The sequence below is a fragment of the Coffea arabica genome, chromosome 2e (assembly GCF_036785885.1).
Source record: "Coffea arabica cultivar ET-39 chromosome 2e, Coffea Arabica ET-39 HiFi, whole genome shotgun sequence".
NCBI classification, from domain to species: Eukaryota; Viridiplantae; Streptophyta; class Magnoliopsida; order Gentianales; family Rubiaceae; genus Coffea; species Coffea arabica.
Genome location: NC_092313.1, coordinates 22,817,180 through 22,834,511, shown reverse-complemented (window position 1 = coordinate 22,834,511; position 17,332 = coordinate 22,817,180). Strand labels below are relative to the sequence as shown.

General features: G+C 36.0%; 1 protein-coding gene across 2 annotated transcripts; it reads right to left on the bottom strand.

The window, feature by feature from the left end:
* Positions 1-449: 449 nt before the first annotated feature.
* Positions 450-17,088, bottom strand: LOC113731731 (E3 ubiquitin-protein ligase BRE1-like 1). 2 transcript variants are annotated; one of them, XM_027257130.2, is made up of 21 exons: positions 16,532-17,088; positions 12,688-12,849; positions 12,457-12,568; positions 11,368-11,625; positions 11,093-11,254; positions 10,477-10,700; positions 10,313-10,396; positions 10,091-10,210; positions 9,807-9,993; positions 9,549-9,709; positions 9,370-9,441; positions 7,581-7,657; positions 5,711-5,905; positions 4,971-5,043; positions 4,799-4,885; positions 3,588-3,725; positions 3,267-3,469; positions 2,998-3,163; positions 957-1,493; positions 781-824; positions 450-696 (listed from the first exon to the last, which is right to left on the bottom strand). In XM_027257130.2, exons 1-19 carry the CDS (start codon positions 16,640-16,642, stop codon positions 1,362-1,364), a joined length of 2,724 nt encoding a protein of 907 aa, XP_027112931.1. In that variant the 5' UTR covers positions 16,643-17,088; the 3' UTR covers positions 450-696; positions 781-824; positions 957-1,361. The 2 variants fall into 2 exon arrangements, with proteins under 2 accessions (XP_027112931.1, XP_027112934.1); XM_027257133.2 differs by having other exon boundaries at positions 10,477-10,670.
* Positions 17,089-17,332: the final 244 nt, after the last annotated feature.

Sequence of the window (17,332 nt, the reverse complement as noted above, 5' to 3'; positions counted from 1 at the left end):
GGACCCTACAGCTCTGCCCAAAACTTGGATGTTCAGTATTGCTGCCGTTCTCCAGGGGAAAAAAAACAATGGCTTGAAATAAATAGAAGAGGCGAAACACAGTTTACGGGACAAACCAGTAGACAAGTGCATACTGATTTCTTCTTCAGATACACAGCTGTTAATTGTTTCCGATTTTAAGAGTAGAAATTTAAATGCAGATAAAAGTAAGAATAATTTTATAAGACAATCATGTCAAGCGGACAACAATTCCAGAGCAAAAATTTTGAATGAGCAAAGGAGATTGGATCAACAAGAGCATTACATAAGCACTTGAAACAGATCAACACAATCATAGCCGGACTCTACATCCAAGAGAACCAAGTGCTTTTGTTAAAAATTTGATCCCGTCACTATTCAACAATAGTACTATTCAACAATAGTGAAAGCCTTTCAAGCAAACCCCAAAATAAAGATAGATCCACATTAATTGCCTACATATAAGATGCATAAAAAAGGCTCAATTGCCCGATATTACATCAAAATCAGAACTAGATGCATATATAGTTAGTGTTATGCCAATTCTATTCAAAATCAACAGATTACCTCCTACAGGCACTTACAAACGTTCCCTTAACCATCACATCACATCTTCATAATGCATCAGAGAGGACGTCCAATCTTCATCCTAAATCAACACAACTTACCCGTAATCACCTGCATTGCAAATCAACCATGCTGATAAACTTTATCATGGTGCATCAAGGAAGTTCCAAAAATAAGGAACGGTGCAACTGTTACCAGATTGAAGTTCCTGGAACCAACAAATGCGTGAGAATCGAGGACTTAACAGTGTCATTTTCCACATGAAGGACAAGCAACAGATACAAATGAGATACAAATCTTAAACAAAGCAAGTTTTGAAAAAAAAAAAAAAAAAAAAGGGCAAGCATTAGCCGGAAAAAGAAATAATTTACCAGAATAATATTAAGCTTGGACCAAAATCTTGACCATGATTGCGTCAATCACATTAGACTATCAAAACTATCAACGAATACAGCCGGAACTTTCTTTGAGGCTTAGCATTGCAATTTTATTAAGTACATCCGGCCAACTATAGCCTAGCACCATTATCGCAATTTGCAAACAACTGATCAGAAGGACCTGCTTGCTCCCCGCATTCAAACGAATAAAAAATATGGGGAAAAAAGAAAGAAAGAAACTACAGTAACTAAAACTGTGGCCTAGAGAATCAAACCGGCAACTGCCAATATACAATGATAAGCCAGGAACTTATGCAATGTCCAGCTACACTTCTCTGAGAAATCTCTGATATCAAAACACAATCTAGCCTTTGTCACTTAAATTTCTCAAATTTATGGTCAGATGTAAACAGGTTTTACATCATTAGCCCCAAAACTCACTGAACATACTGGGCATCTGCGGTGACGCGTCTCAATAATCTTTTGAACGCAGGAATTGCAGAACAGATGATAGCATTTTGCTATAACAACCTGAAATGAAACCAAGAAGTTAGTCCTCAAACAACAAGAGAAAACAAGAAAACCATAAAATTAATTATAATTACTCATCCACTTTGCAAAAGCAAATCTTTCCTCACATCTTTTATCCTATCTATTGACCAAGATCCTTGAGACAACATTTTGTTTACTCATGATTCAGAAAACCTTAAAAAACACATGGACTATGAGATCTTTTGTTTCTGTCTACAGTTCAAAGTTCAAAAGGTAAGCATACACATTTCTTGTATCAGTCAATACCAAATCAAAAAAAAAAAACCAAGCGCAATTCATGGATTGGATAACCAAGCTGTCCATATTAGAGGATGGGCCCAGAATCAAAGGTCGCATAACACAACTAATGACTTGAATCTATGCTGAATCTTACTAAATTTAAGCAACACAACTAAAGACTTATTTAATGCTCAATCTTACTAAATCCAACTCCATCATGAAGCAGTGAGAACAAAATTCATAAACACAAACTAGAATGACAGTAAATTCTTGTTTTGAGTGAGTTGTCAAACCTAATTGATGCTTGAAACCTAGACAGGATGAATATATAATGCCATAACATAGAAAACACATCGTATAAAGCTTGGCTTGCCCTCTGCACATCTTGCAGCAGCAACAAATGTATTAATCCAAGAGATCATCTGTGCCCCACATTTGATCAGTAACAGTGCAATCTAATGAAATGCAATCCTCAAAATGCTCAGTAGAGGCCATGCAGCCCTATACTAGACAGAATCCGGTAGAGGTGTCAGGTGTGGGAACATCTCCAAGCATCAGATTTGATAATTTTATAACATGAGGATACGGTGCCGGAGAGTGGGCAGGGAAGATAAGCAGCACATATCCATCCATCATTTGAGATATATATTTGAAAACGCCCATAGACTTCACTAATTTTTCTTTTGTGTGGGTACCTTCTTAGCAAAATAACCAAATAAAATAATTTTCACAAGGTTGTGTGTGTTGGTCTAGGAACAGATTATAGTAGACAACACAATAAGTTATCTGTGAATGCCTACAAATAAACCTAAAAAAACGTGTGCAACTTCAATAGAAACAAGAGTTGATTATGATGCTTCATAATTAATCGGAAGTGATTAATATTAGTCTTCAATTAGAGACAGATATAGCAATCCTTTGTCACTCTCACGTCACCCACCAGGCATATAAATCTCAAACCAATAGGAGTCTCGAGACTTCTTGTCATGTTGCAACCTTACACTGCCTCTCATTGCAACACTACTTATTCAATGTATGCTAGAGCATCAATTATATATGAAAGTCGAAGTGCCCGCTGATGCATGCTCAGTTCTGCTATGGATTTACACATAGCACCCATGTCATTTCATGTCAACAAAGGTACGCCACGGTAAAGTGTCAAGTCCAGGCAACAAAACCAGCCTACTCTTTTTCCACAAGCCAATCAAGACCAATAGCAGACTAGCTTAGAAAAGGTAAAAAAAAGAATAAAGAGGAGCAATACCTCCTTCCGCCTGTCAAGACAGATGCTGCACTTAAGTATTTCCCTGTATTCTCTGACTTCCTGCCGAAGTTTATCAACGACTGATGACCCCTCTACCTGTGATTTGAGACGAGAAACTTTTGACCTAGCAAATTCTAGGTCTTCTTCCTCCCTCTTCCGCTTAAATCTAGCCAAAGAACCAGCATTCAATCAAAAAAGTAGTCAATACCAAATGAAAGTTCAAGTCCACAAAAAAGCAGGAATGAAAATGGAGAGTAACATCTAACCACCTTTCTCTCTCTGTCTCTATTTGCACCTCAGCAAGATCCACACGGTTACTGTCAACCTTCAGCTGTGAATCTTCTATCGTTTCTCTCAGTTGCTGTGCTGATTTCCGGATGTCTATTACCTTCTTTTGGTTATTTTCAAGAGAAACTGTAAGTTTCACCCTGTTTTCTGCCAGCCTCTGAACATGATCTGAGCACATTTTTAACTGCAAAGGAAGTAAAACCACTTGAATTTTTTTTCTATTTTTATTTTTTGAATATCCAATTGACACTATATAAGAATAATTGCCTTTTTCTTGTTTATGGTTACTGAAACTACATTACCTGGTCCTCAAATCTTGCAACTTTCAGATTCTGAAAATCGACAGAAGTATTGGCTTGCTGAATTGCTCTCTCTATAGCCTGTTTCTCCATGAGCAGGCCATCCCCAAGCTGTCTTGTTCGCACTCCTCCTATAACAAGCTGAGATAGAACCCGTTAACACTAAATAAAATATAGATACTAATATTTATAATAAGAAAACTGCACATATTGCTTCGAGAAAATAAATCATGAGAAGATGTCCTTGAAAAGAATATTTCGCTAACCATGTTATCGGACAAGTGAACATTTGGATAACACAATGAGAGGTCCAAGTGGAGGTTTAAGTTAAGCACTCAGAAATATTTGCAGCAAAAAGCAAACAAACATTCCCAGAAGGAGAAAATTCTCAGATTAAGGAGGAAGAGAGTCTAAATTAGCACAACAACAATGTTGATCACAAGTCAAACTGTACTTGGCGTGTCCTGAACAAGTAATAACCAGCTGAATATAGCTTTTTGTATTTTAAAGCTATAAGCCATTTTGAGGGGTTCTTAACTGAACACAGTTTCTACTTCAGCTCATCTTAAGGTGAAAAAAGCTGGTTCTGACCAACTACAATTCTCTTTTAAAAGCAGCTGCTAGCTTTCCAAAACATTCAAAATAAATCAGCTTAAAGAAAACAGAAGCAGTTGTGGAAAAGCCTATAATGTTCAGGATAACCGCATTATGACTCATCCAATCAGCTCAGTCAACAGAAGAAAAAATGTGTAACAATTTCGGATCAGCAACATAGAAGTTCACAAAAAAGTCTAGCCGTTACTTCATAGAAAGTGTTTGCTTAACCAGTCATCGCACTCCGTAATTCTCTATTTAGCATTCATCTTTCCACAAAAAACTACTTAATCTCAGGGTTTAACTATTATTGAACTCAAAATCTCACCATACATCAATTATTTCCAGGTACAAGTTCCAAAAAAAAAAAAGTTATCATACTAAACTCTCCTGCTTTACTTATGCGATGAAAAATCTTTTTGTTGAAAAAGACGTGCAAAAAGTTCACGTTTCAAGCACTTAACTTAAAAAAGTAACAAAGTAAGCTCATTCCAGAAGTTTGAAGTAGGTGATTTTCAAAGGCTACAATTATCAACATTAAATAGATCCCATCTCACACAGTACAAATAAAAGAAAAACTACAAATAAGGCTTGGTTTATGGTTTTGCTTGACTAATTACCTTTATATTATAGTCATCCCTCTCTGTGATTTGCTGCAACAACTGTTGGTTTTGAGTTTGCATATCATCATAGGCCTGCCCAATAGTCTGAAGCACAAGAAACGAATATTTTCAATATCTACTTTGGATGTAGAGGATATAAGTGCTTGTGCTATGACACCAAAGGAATAACCTCTATCTCAGAAAGATAGGCGTCTGTCTCTTCATGTCTGGATTTCACAACCCCAGAAAGTTTTGATTCTTCCCTGTAAGAGCATCAAACTGACAACCTGTCAGGTTACTGATTGACATAAAAACATAAATGGTAAAATGCTAGAAAAGTAAAATTATTAGAGGTTTTCTTCATTAAGTGTATATGATCTTTTAGCAGTTTGATGCACATTCTTAGTAATGAACAATTTTTGATATTTCCAATTACTAGCACAAAAAAAGGGCACAAGAAACATAGCATCAACCATAGCCAAAAAAAAAAAAAGGTAAACAGACTTCACCCAAACTTGAAGAAGTTAAGTTCATCATACCTTGAAGAAACATGGTATACCCAAAAAAATTAATAACAGAAACCAGGTAAGAATGGAGCATAGATGTTCAAGTTAAATTTCATCTTTCATATAGATATACTACATTACGTTATATTGGCTCTCAAAGAAGAACCATAGATATTCTTGGCTCATACCATACCATGGTAAATGATTTACAATCAACATTTTACATTACCATACCATGGTAATTTACAGTCAACATCACCATACCACGGTAGTTTTCCAATAACAATTCACACCGATGATTCGACGAGGAAGGACTTCTCAAAGACAAAACCAATGAATCTCATTCAGCTAACCAGTTCTCAGATAATATGAAATAAGAAAAGCAAATCACATTAAAGTAAGCGTCAACAGGATATAACAAGACCTTTTAGAAGCCTCCTGCTTCTGTCTGAGCTCAGCAATTTCAGCTTCAGTGGCAGCTAGCCTTTGCTGGGATGTAGCCTCAGCTTCAATAGCAGTTTTAACTCGCAACTCCAAGTTGTGTTCGTCAAGAGAGGTCTTCAGGCTCTGTACATGAGCCCAAGCCTTATATTCAGAATCTCTAGCTTCAAGGACATCCCTGCACTCATTTTAAAGCAACCACACGATTTAACGGAAACCCAAAATAATACCACAAGGAGGATTCTAGCCGGGTATGTTTCACAAAAAACCAAATGGATCTTCTAAATGTAAAATCAAGCATAATCCAAACATCCACTAGGAACAGATTATACACTGGATCACCATGTCGCTTAGTTGCTTAGCAACGCAAAGGTCAATTCTGGACCATTAGGGTTTCCTCAGGCATATCATCAGAATGGTTAACAATGCAACCATACTACATCAATCATAAGCAAAGGGAAAAAAGCCATAACTTAATATTTAAACCAAGATATAGAAGAAATGTATTTTGTCAATTAAAAATTGGCAGGAATCATACTAGCATCCCCGTGATAAATTCAAAAATTTGATATCATATTTCATTCGTCAGATATCAACATGCTATCCTTTCATAGAATCCCTTGCAACAGAATTCACTTACATGTACAAATTATGGGCTGAAAACAGTAACTGGCCAACCATCTACACCTATAGATTTTCAATTCAACAAATTATTGTAATGGAAACAGCAAGTTTCTCACTTCGCTTATACTCACAGCCTGGTCAGACGACAGCACAATTTGAGACCGAGTACCATATTCAGGGCCAAACACTGAAAATTTTCTTATAATAAAGGACCAGAAAAAGCATTAAAAAGATAACCTGTACCCTCTCAAACAATCATGGGATCTAGCAAAGACAAACTGTTAACAGCCTTAACCCACTTATAACAACACAGGGTCATTGCAGTACTGATTCCACAAACTACTCCTGCAGAGCTACCTCATCAATTACATACTCGACAATTTCTGTGACGCTTCTATAGTTACCATCTAGCCCCTATATCATTGGCAGTAAGAACATGCAGGCAATTGACAGCATAGCCATCATTGTTAAGATATCATGGGTTCTAGAAAAGAAAACTCTCACAGCCTTAACCCATTTTACCGACACGGGCTCTTGGCATGTATTGATTCCATGAACTAATCACCGCAAAGCTACCTCATCAATTCATACTTAATCTATCGGAAGCTCCAACATGCTACCGTCTAGCCCTAACAGCTATAAGAACATGCAGCCCGATAGACAGCATAGCCATCATTGTTTAGATATCATGGGTTCTAGAAAAGAAAACTCTCACAGCCTTAACCCATTTTACCGACACGGGCTCTTGGCATGTATTGATTCCATGAGCTAATCACCGCAAAGCTACCTCATCAATTCATACTTAATCTATAGGAAGCTCCAACATGCTACCATCTAGCCCTAACAGCTATAAGAACATGCAGCCCAATAGACAGCATAGCAATCATTATACAACCAACTATAGAAACCCTAAGAGAGAGAGATTTCACATTGATCATTTGAAATATTTATTGAAAACCAAAGTGGCCACTTGTATCCTCGTTTCATTGACAAGAACACTAATCTCGATGAGTGCAATCTGATTTTCATCCAAACTGATGCCTTAAGCCTTAACACTTGACCTGCCTGATCTCAAAAGGAGAAGAACTTTCAGTTCTCTAATTTTATCAATGAATAGAAGTTACCATCAGAAAAGCTGACTTCTGATAAAAAGCTAATGCAGAGAAAACCTCCAATGTAGTACAATGAGATATAAAAAAATGAAAAGTAACTCATCAAGACACACTAACCTTGAAGTAATTGATTCACGTCTATACATTTGCAAAATGAGTTTCAATTCCTTATCACTCTCCTTCAAATCATGGACCTGCAACAAGAAACTTTCTGTTACATGCAACAAGAAATATTTGTTGAAAAGGAACTCCACAAGTTCTAGAATATGAATGCAAGTATACCTACTGTCCAACCTCAACTCTTTCCTTAAACTTGAAAAGCAACATCCCATTAACCAAAGAGAAGAAACTTATTTTTCCAAAACTCATTGAAAGAGAAATATACGAGGTATGCATAAATAAGCGGGGAAAAAATGAGGGAGAAAGTCCCCCAAGGAGGTTGCAAGCATAAGCAACATGTCAAAAACAAACTAAACGCGAAAACAGAACTAAAAAACCAAAAGAAACTGGCAATGAAGATTAAGACTAGACTCGATATGATTCTCTACTGATGTTATCTTCCTTTTTCTCCTGAAAAAACTTGCCACAATTACTTTATCTCCATTCTTTCATAAGACCATCATGGCTGGTAGATTTTGCATTTAGATATCAAAGATATATATCATGACAAATATGTTTCATACATTGCCTCTTAATTTTAATTATCTCTCACCCTCTCACAATTTACAACATCAGGATGGCTGCCCATTTCAGATCAAGATGGAAAAACACCCGCCCAAAAGCCTCTTTCAATTTTTGTATTACTTTTGAACATTCATTGTGATGAACAACACCCTCATCTTTGACCATCCACAACATTCCGGAAAGTGCACAGATTTTCACAAACTAATGGCAGATTTCAAGACCCTTCATGGAACTAAAATTATTCAATGATGTGAAGTTTACAGCTCAAAAGTTCCTTCAATTAAAACTGTTCCTTCGTCTCTAAGCAATATAAAAAGTTAGATACCCCTCTCAGTAATCCACCTTAGACCAAGACTACTTGCAATTCCATTCCTGGATCCACAATCATTTAGTCATACAAATAACCAACTCATCTCAGGGGAAAAGTAATGTAGATGAATAAGCTACGATACATACTTAAGATTGCAAGTAGTTTTTTTTCCTTTTTAATTTATGAGTACGTGTATTAACATTTTTCATGCTTACATTCCTTAACATGCCTCTTCCATAGACTTGTACAACACTATAGGTCTGTTTGGATAGCATAATTTAGGAAAAAAATATTTTAAATATTATCCTCGCATCAAAAACACAAATTCCAAGAACCTTTTTATCTCAAATATATCACATCACAAAAGTGCTATAGTATTATTCCAAATAATCTCATATCCAAACACACACTATGTTTTTCTTTTTCTATAATTTAATATCTGTTTGGAAGCTCCCCAGTAATTCAGTAACTCAATTCACCAAAAGCACCACATGTTAAGGAAGGTTTACTACCATGGTTATCTCCATAATCAACAACACACCGGTAACAACCACCTCATTTCAGACGATCATATATTGCAACTAAATCATTTGCAAAGTTCCCGTCAGAATTAGTTTGTTAGTGTTTCTTTTACCACTTTTAACGAAAAAATTAGCTAACAAGAGAACCAGAAACATATATTGCAAGAGTACAATAAAATCACCGGGCTATTTTAGAAGCATCGACCAAATCTAAACTGAATTACCAAAAAGTAAATCAGGCAACAGCATCTTTAATGAAAAATATTCAAATGTTAGGCCCAGGACAGACCCAACAATTAGCACCAGAAATCACACAGCAGGAATATATTTGGCCCAGACATATTGACGAAATGGAAGTAAGTTTGACATAATTTACAAGAAGATATCTTACTACGGCCTGTAACTTTAGAATGCTAGCGGCTTGCTCAGCTGACCTAGCAGACAATTTTCCCAAATGTTTGGCCTACATAAATGCAAGGCAACATATAAAATTCAACGATCGGTAAATTTTGGGGTCCTTGCGCATGTGAGGGGTAGGAAAGTACAAGACTACAATGTAATAATAGCCACCTTTTGCTCAAGAATACTAGACAGAGATTTAACATCAGCACGTAGAGTATGAATATCAGTAGCTGTCTCTTTGTATTTACTCAGCTGACTCTGCATATGGCCCATTTCCACAGGAAATGAAGAAACCAAAGCTTTGAACTTTGCAATGATTTCTTTTCTACCTGAAAGGAATGAATATCAATCAGAATTATCTGTGCTGTACAAGACACACCAATCACTGAAGAAATGAATTTCATAGAAACAATGGATGCCTCATACTGGGTTCTCTTAATGCTTCTTCCAGCTTGACTTCAATAAGATTTTTTTCATTTATATACTTCTGTATCCCTTTTTCCAGCTCAGTGATCCTCAAATCAGCAACAGAGGCAGATCGATGGTTAATATCGAGCAATTCAACTCTCAAATGCATTTCCTTTTCCCTCCAGGCCAAATTGTCTTTCTCAACCTAATAGTCAGAACAAGTAAAGAACCAGAATAAGAGCAAATTCCTCTTGATAAAAAACGGAAATGAGATGTAAATGAAACTACCGACCAGCTACAACCTGTAGTTTCTCATAGAGTGCTTGATATTGGACTATATCTGCTTTAACCTTCGTAGCTTGATCTTTCAAAAGGAGATAAGCTTGTGAAGAGCAAATTGACTTGATATTTTTCAAAGTGTTCTGCTAAGATTAAAATCCATTCATCAGTGAGTACAATGGAAAAGAGCAAACCAACAAGATCAAAATTTTGCAATTTCTTAGTGGAACAAAAAGCCAGCAAACCTGCAAAGTGGATAAGTGCTTCAATACATCTATCCTTTCTTCATGAAGACGCTTCAGTTCTAATAGCCGACAAGACGATTGATCCTGATCACATATCAAATGAGTCAAATATAATTAACCAGTTGCCCAATACCACACGTCATATAGAAAGCATGGTGGATTACCAATAAGTTGCTAAGTGCTGACTCCATGTCCTGCAGATCCTTTTCTTTATCTCTGGACTTGTCAACAGCAACAGCCTTATTACCCAGATTAAGGATGGGGAAAATTGGCCCCTTTCCTGCATCTTTTTCTGCTTTTAGAACTGCTAATTGATGATTACTTTCCTCAAGTTCTGCTATAGTACTTTCCAACTCCTCTTTACATAGACAAACAAAAAGATGAATCACTACAAAAAAGATTCGTGACCAAAAAGATATTTTACATGTATCCCTGTAACTATTGGTTGAAAGGAAACAAAAAAGAAAAGGAGGAAATCATTTTATACAAAAAAGAAATAAAGTTACTTTAATAGCCCTAACTTATGAATACAATGTTCCCAACAATCTATATGGAGTAGGTCACAAGATAATCATAAACGAGGAACAACATAAAGCCAAAAAGAGCTATTCATGGTACTCTCAACATAAATAATCCATCAATGCCATACCACAAGGATAATCAGAAAGAAAGCCAAGTATAACTGTAAGTAAACCGCTTGGATGAATCAAAAAGATCTTGGAACATTGCCAACAAAAAAGTGAAAAACATCTATATCTCCATGAAACAGACAAAATGCACCTCTTAAATGCTTCAGTTCAGCTTTACTCTTTGCCTCTGAATCCTTGTGCTTTTGCAGTTCAAAAGCCAATGATTTGTGCTTTGAATGAAGATTGCCTATACTCATTCTTACATTCTTAACTTCTGCCTGCAAGTCTAGAGATGTCCTTTGCCGGTGTGATCCTGAAGTAGAGGGAGACATCTAGTCTTGATTAACACATTAAACCCTGAAAATTTTGGTAAAGCAACATGGTTGGATTATCTTCAAGTAAAACAGTACATAGAATTTATCTTACCATCTTCAGAAAATGCACTCAAAGCTGTACTGCATAAATTATCCTTTAACTTCCATTGATGATCAACGGCAGCTAGAATTGTATGCAATGTGTTCCTGATCTTTTTGCTGTCTTCATGATTACCCTCTTCTGTATTGTTTGTGACGTTACAGGTAGAACTACTTTCAGTTGCTCCTGTCACTAAAAGCCGGCTTAACAAAGCATCATCAGGTGAAGCATCCCTTGAAGAAAAGGTGTCACTAGGAGAAGAACCACCGCCTAAGAAAAGGAACAATGCACATCAGCAACAGCTTTGTTATGTATGCAGCTCAACCACTCAAACATCAAAGCAGCATACATGAAACTAAAGAAGATATAAAATTAATTAAATCAGAAACATAAGCAGAAAGTTCATGAAAAGAAATAATTTATTTTCATTCTCCATGAACTGTATCACAGAAGAATAAATTAAACTAATACATAACCCCAAAACAAAAACCAAAAAAAAAAAAGAAAATAATAAGCTCTCGGAAAACATGAAAAAGTACTGGAGACAAAGCATGAATTTCTGGTAAACAGGATATGCTATTTAGTAATTCAATAATATGTGGTGCAGATGTCTGTCTGTTTTTACAACATAGAGTGGGGGTAAAGAAGGCAGTGAGAGGTATGCAACAGCAAAAAATTTGCCAGGGTCGGTATCTGATGGCATGGTTTTTAATTTACTATGGCCAATCCTCAAAGCTCAGCAACATTAACCATTTGGAAAATATCACAAATTCTAAGAGCATGACAAGCACCTTAACAAACAAGCAAGTTTGAGAAAAATACATCTCAACCCTTATCCTAAATTGGCATGTTTGAAACTTGAAACAACCTGAAACAATATACCTGAAATCAATCTCTATTACAGATCGAAAGAAGGTTATTAGATGACACCTGACAACTGTCCATTCAAATTCCAAGTTCCTGATCAAACTATTACACGGCAGAATATTCTTACAACCAACAAGTATTATAGATTATGAGATGCTAAACAATTAGCAATACTGAATGGGGACAATATTTGAAACAACTATGAAGAAGGCAAAAGGAAAAAGGGAAAGATACCATTATAAGGCAAAGGATTTGCACCATCTCTGACAAGTAGATCTTTGACACCTCGCTCACATTTCGCACAGTCATTTGTGTGTATAGAATGTGATTCCAAGTCCTTAACAGTCTGCAAGACAGAAGAAAAAGAAAAGATTAGAATAGGAGTCAAACCTTACCATCTAGAGTCCAGACATATGAGACATAACACTGGAAAAGTAGTATCAAGGACATTAGATAGATGGATACCTCTTCCCAGGAATTACTGACAACTGCAACAACGTTCTCATATGGCAGTTGTTTCACCGTCAGCTTACCAATTTTCTCCTTGAAATCAATAATCTCGATTTTCTGTGCTTCTAATTTCTCAACGAGCTTCTGATTTTGAAATTTAAGCACTGCCGCATCCAGCTATATGATCGAAAGAATAAAGGACAATAAGGAAGACCATAAACATCTGCCAAAACAATGAATAAACAAAGGTGCAATTGGCAATTTACAAGTAAGCAAAAGTTATTATGACAATTACCGCACATGCCATGTGAAATATACAAATAAAGTGCCCACACGTAATTATCTATATATGCATATGTATACATGTGGGCATATACATGTCTAGGTGTTTGTGTTTGTGTTTGTTTAAATATAAATGTGTACATATGTACACGGGACAGACTTCCCCACATTAAAGTCCTCAAAACTTTAACTGATTGAGTTAACATATAATGCATGTTAGAGGACCCTATTGGAACAAACAATTAAGGACAGAATTAAGCAGTAGCATAAGATTCTCTTCCCCTCGTTTTTCTGTCCTGTGTTTTTCAGGGCCACGGGGTTGCAAAGCAAAATCTATAAGGCTGACCACGCTACATTTACACCCTAAGCAATCCTAATCAAATTCACTTAGATTAGCTGGGGCTTCAATTTTACCAATTCAATAAAGCATAAGTTCTATTCAAGATTAGATTTTTAAGGCACAAGATGGCCAAGAATGCTCTACTTAGTTCTTTCTTCTTCTATATTAGTCATAAGACATTCTTTATCTGTTCAAACCTAAAAATTTTATTCATAAAAAGAAATATTCCATCTAATTTATTACTTAAAGCCTATTAAATGCAGAAAGTATAGGTTACACAACTTAGAAAATATGCATCTACAACAGAAAACACTCAAAAGGACTCCAGATCCTGGTTCACAACATCTCGGTCAGTATTTATTTTCTCAGGCTCCAGCTCCAATAATTGAGATAACTAAAATCAAAGCCACATTTGAGCTTGAGCCTGGAAAACTTCAATTGCAGATAGGGCCTTAAACAAATCAAGCCCAACAATTTATTGAGGCTCAATTCTTTGCATCCTTTAAACCTCACCACCCCTTTAAATCATCATTTTAACAACAAAAACTATTCGGCAACATTAAATAAGTGAACCTTGTACTCCAACTCAAGAATGATTTCTGAGGGAAACTAAAACTCCATGGGGTGGAAATTCTGTCAATGTGGGGTCTTTGTAATAAATTTCCAGCATAATCAGTAAGACATCTATGACCGAGTTTAACTACAACCAGGATTAGTTGCCAACTGAAAATTTTATGTTCAGCACTGAACCAGAATGCACATCTCTGATATACAAATGCCTACCCAATACTCTCCACTGAATGCATAGAGAAGAAAAGAATCCCACATGTCCTCATGCATTCCTCCTCATATGCCCCATAAATGAAGATCAAAGAAGAATATGTAAACTTAAAAGGTGAAAAGCAATAAAAATTGCATACTAAAGCCAAAACATATTCCACTGTTATTAACGTATAAGTCCTGGATACTAGCAATATCATTGTTTATGCAAATAGTATCATGCACCCTAGCCCTAAACAAACTTAGCCTAGATAAATAATTAAACAGGAAACTTCATTGGATAAGAAACATGGGTCGCAATTCCACGTCTTGGATTTAGCAATAACAATACCTACAAATATGGTTCTACGTTATAAGCAAAACTACAAGGGGAGAGGGATGTCTATAAAGTTCAAAAACAGATGATTGGGATACTCATGAACTGTAAAGGAGGAGAAGAAAACACATGGTAACAATAAAAGCCAAAAGACACACAAAATGCTAAATGGGTGGGAAAACGAGCAACTATTGTTGACTTGAATTATAAACAACATAGACTGAAACTTGAATGTGCTTTGCAGAATAACAGCAAAGCTACAAGAGATTACAAGGACTCCTTAACTCACTCAATTGGGAAAAAATTATTCTCAACCTCAAGAAAACTGAAAACTGGCCATCCGTTTTACAGCTTCCAGAACTATGCAAACAATAAGATAGAAGGATCCAAGACACAGCTAAATGTCTGTTTCCAGTTACAAGGTATCAGAGGACCCCACAAGAAAATGCTCACCACTTGTGAGGATATTAAATTTTTTTAAAAAATGCAAACAAACAAACTAGCCCCTTTGCCCAAACAAATTCAGCTTCTTTAAATCCAAAATTGGATGCTTTGAAAGCAAGCTTCAATTACTAGCTTGAGCTTCACCAGGTTACATCATAAACAAATTTCAATGAACACAGACGAATCCAACATTTAATGCTTTCACACAATGACCATGGCAAAGGACAATATTGAAACCACTCTCAAGTGCATTATATCACCAATCCATTAGAGGTAACCAGAAGACTAATAATCCATGTCATCAAATCAAATCCCACAAATGGCTGAATTCATGATCTCCAAATGACCAGTCTTCTATTTTAAATTCAAGTCATTATTTTGCAGCTATAGTATTGGGCCCACAAAAATGAAATCCAACGTAAAATAACTCCCAATAAGCATAATGTCAACATTCGTTCACTGAGATCTCCAACCAGCATTACATAAATGCAGTAGCATACTAAATTTAAAGCGATTACAGCGAATCTTCATGGTAACTCATGCATCAGAAACAATTCCAAACTCATGCAAATGACAAGAAGAGAACCAAAAGGAGTAGAGTAGAACACTAAATGTGATTTTGACACTAAAGAAAAATGAAATTACCTTTTAGTGACTAAATGTAATCTTGACACCTTTTCCACTAAATTTTTTCATGTTTCTGAAATTTTCTGAAATAGAAAGGATCTGGAAAATATTTCACTCTAATTTCAAACAAGTTCTCATTACTTCCTGAAACAAAAATCTAAGGAAATGGCTGTTCACAGCAGGCGAATCAAACTTGTCAGCAACAACAATCAAATAAATCCAACTCATGCCATTTTTGGTAATGAGATATTTACAAGGAGATGCTAGCTTCATAACCAAAACCCCTTGTGTGCTAAAAGTGCATCAATCACATCAAACAATATTGCCCTGGCCAACAGAAACTGGTTTACAGCCTCAGCATGCAACTCAGCATTAACATCCTTTCAATAAATGTGATGTCATAACATCTGCTACTATTCTATCTCACCACTACCAAAAGCAACTGTCGAGGTCAAATCATTCAAGATTTACCACAGATGATTTCCGAACTGTCAGTAGTAATCAGATCAGGAAAAAAAGAGCTAAGAAGCACATCTAAATAAATTTAATAGGGACAAATTTTATAGCCTCCCCCAGTGACTTCAATGGCAGATGATACTAACCAAGCAACACACAAATTGAAAAGTTCATCCAGCAATTCTCGCTGACTAGCAACAACAAGGCAACAAGATTTGGAAAAAGAAAACAAGGGGGAGGAGGGTTGCTCATTCCAACCACTGAGAGTATTCAAGCTAGCAAATAGAGAAGCACACAAAATGGAACTTTGTGCAAACCCTATAACAAGTTCAATCGAAACAGCAACTTGGCATACAAAATTTGAAAAATCAAAGAAATTCCAATCAGATTTCGGAAGAAATTTTGCAACTTAACATAAATATCATGCAAACCCCAAACTAAATTTAGTCTAAAATCCAAATAGTCAAAAAAAATTTCAAGAATTTAAGCAAAAAGAGCCAGAAACAACCCAAATTCACTTCAAAAGCCAGCAAAATCAAGACCTTTAAACAGCCACAAAAAAAAAAAAAAAAAGATGCCCAAATAAAAGAAATACATAAATTGTAAAAGTTCACCTTTTTATCCTCAGATAATGGCATAAAAGGATGCTTCTTGGCAGCAGCACCAGTAGGTGATATGGAGCTAAATTGACGCCGCTTTCTATCTGCTTCTCCTGTGCTCCCCATTATACTCTTAGAAAATATCCCAACTGAAAACCCTAGCAATTTCTAATAATTTCCCCTAACCTAAAACTACCATTCAACCACCCAAAATTCACAAAAACCCTAAAAAGTATTAAACCAAATCAATTAGATAGATATAATTCAAACCTATATGTACCTATCTTTACACCAAACATATATATACATGCATAGGTTACCTATGACTGTCAAAACTTCAACTTAATCCAAATTTACTACAAAAAAAAAAAAAGGAAACAAAAAGGAAAAAAAAACGTAGGTTTCTGAAGATTAAGTGCTGTCAAAAGAATAAGCAAAAAAGAGGAATTTATATTTTTGTAGCCTTTCTTTTCATCTGTGTCCTTTCTCTTTCTCTATCTCTCTCTACAGAGAAGAGGTCGTCTGAGAAGTGAGAATCTCTCTCTCTCTCTCTCCAAAAAGGATTTGATATATGGAAAAGAAAGACATTTAAAAAAAAATAAAAAGGAGGGGGGGTTTCGGGAAAAAAAACGGATTGGAACAAGAAGGGAATTGAAAAATATTCGGAAGGGTAAATTTGTCAATCTGACCAATGGGCCAAACCTTACGAACTGTTCGCTTGATGCTGTTCAAGAAATCCCAGTAAACGAAGGACGGCGATCAAGTAACATGTTGGGTATGGAATATCTGTCACCGCACGAGGGGATTGGTCAAAGT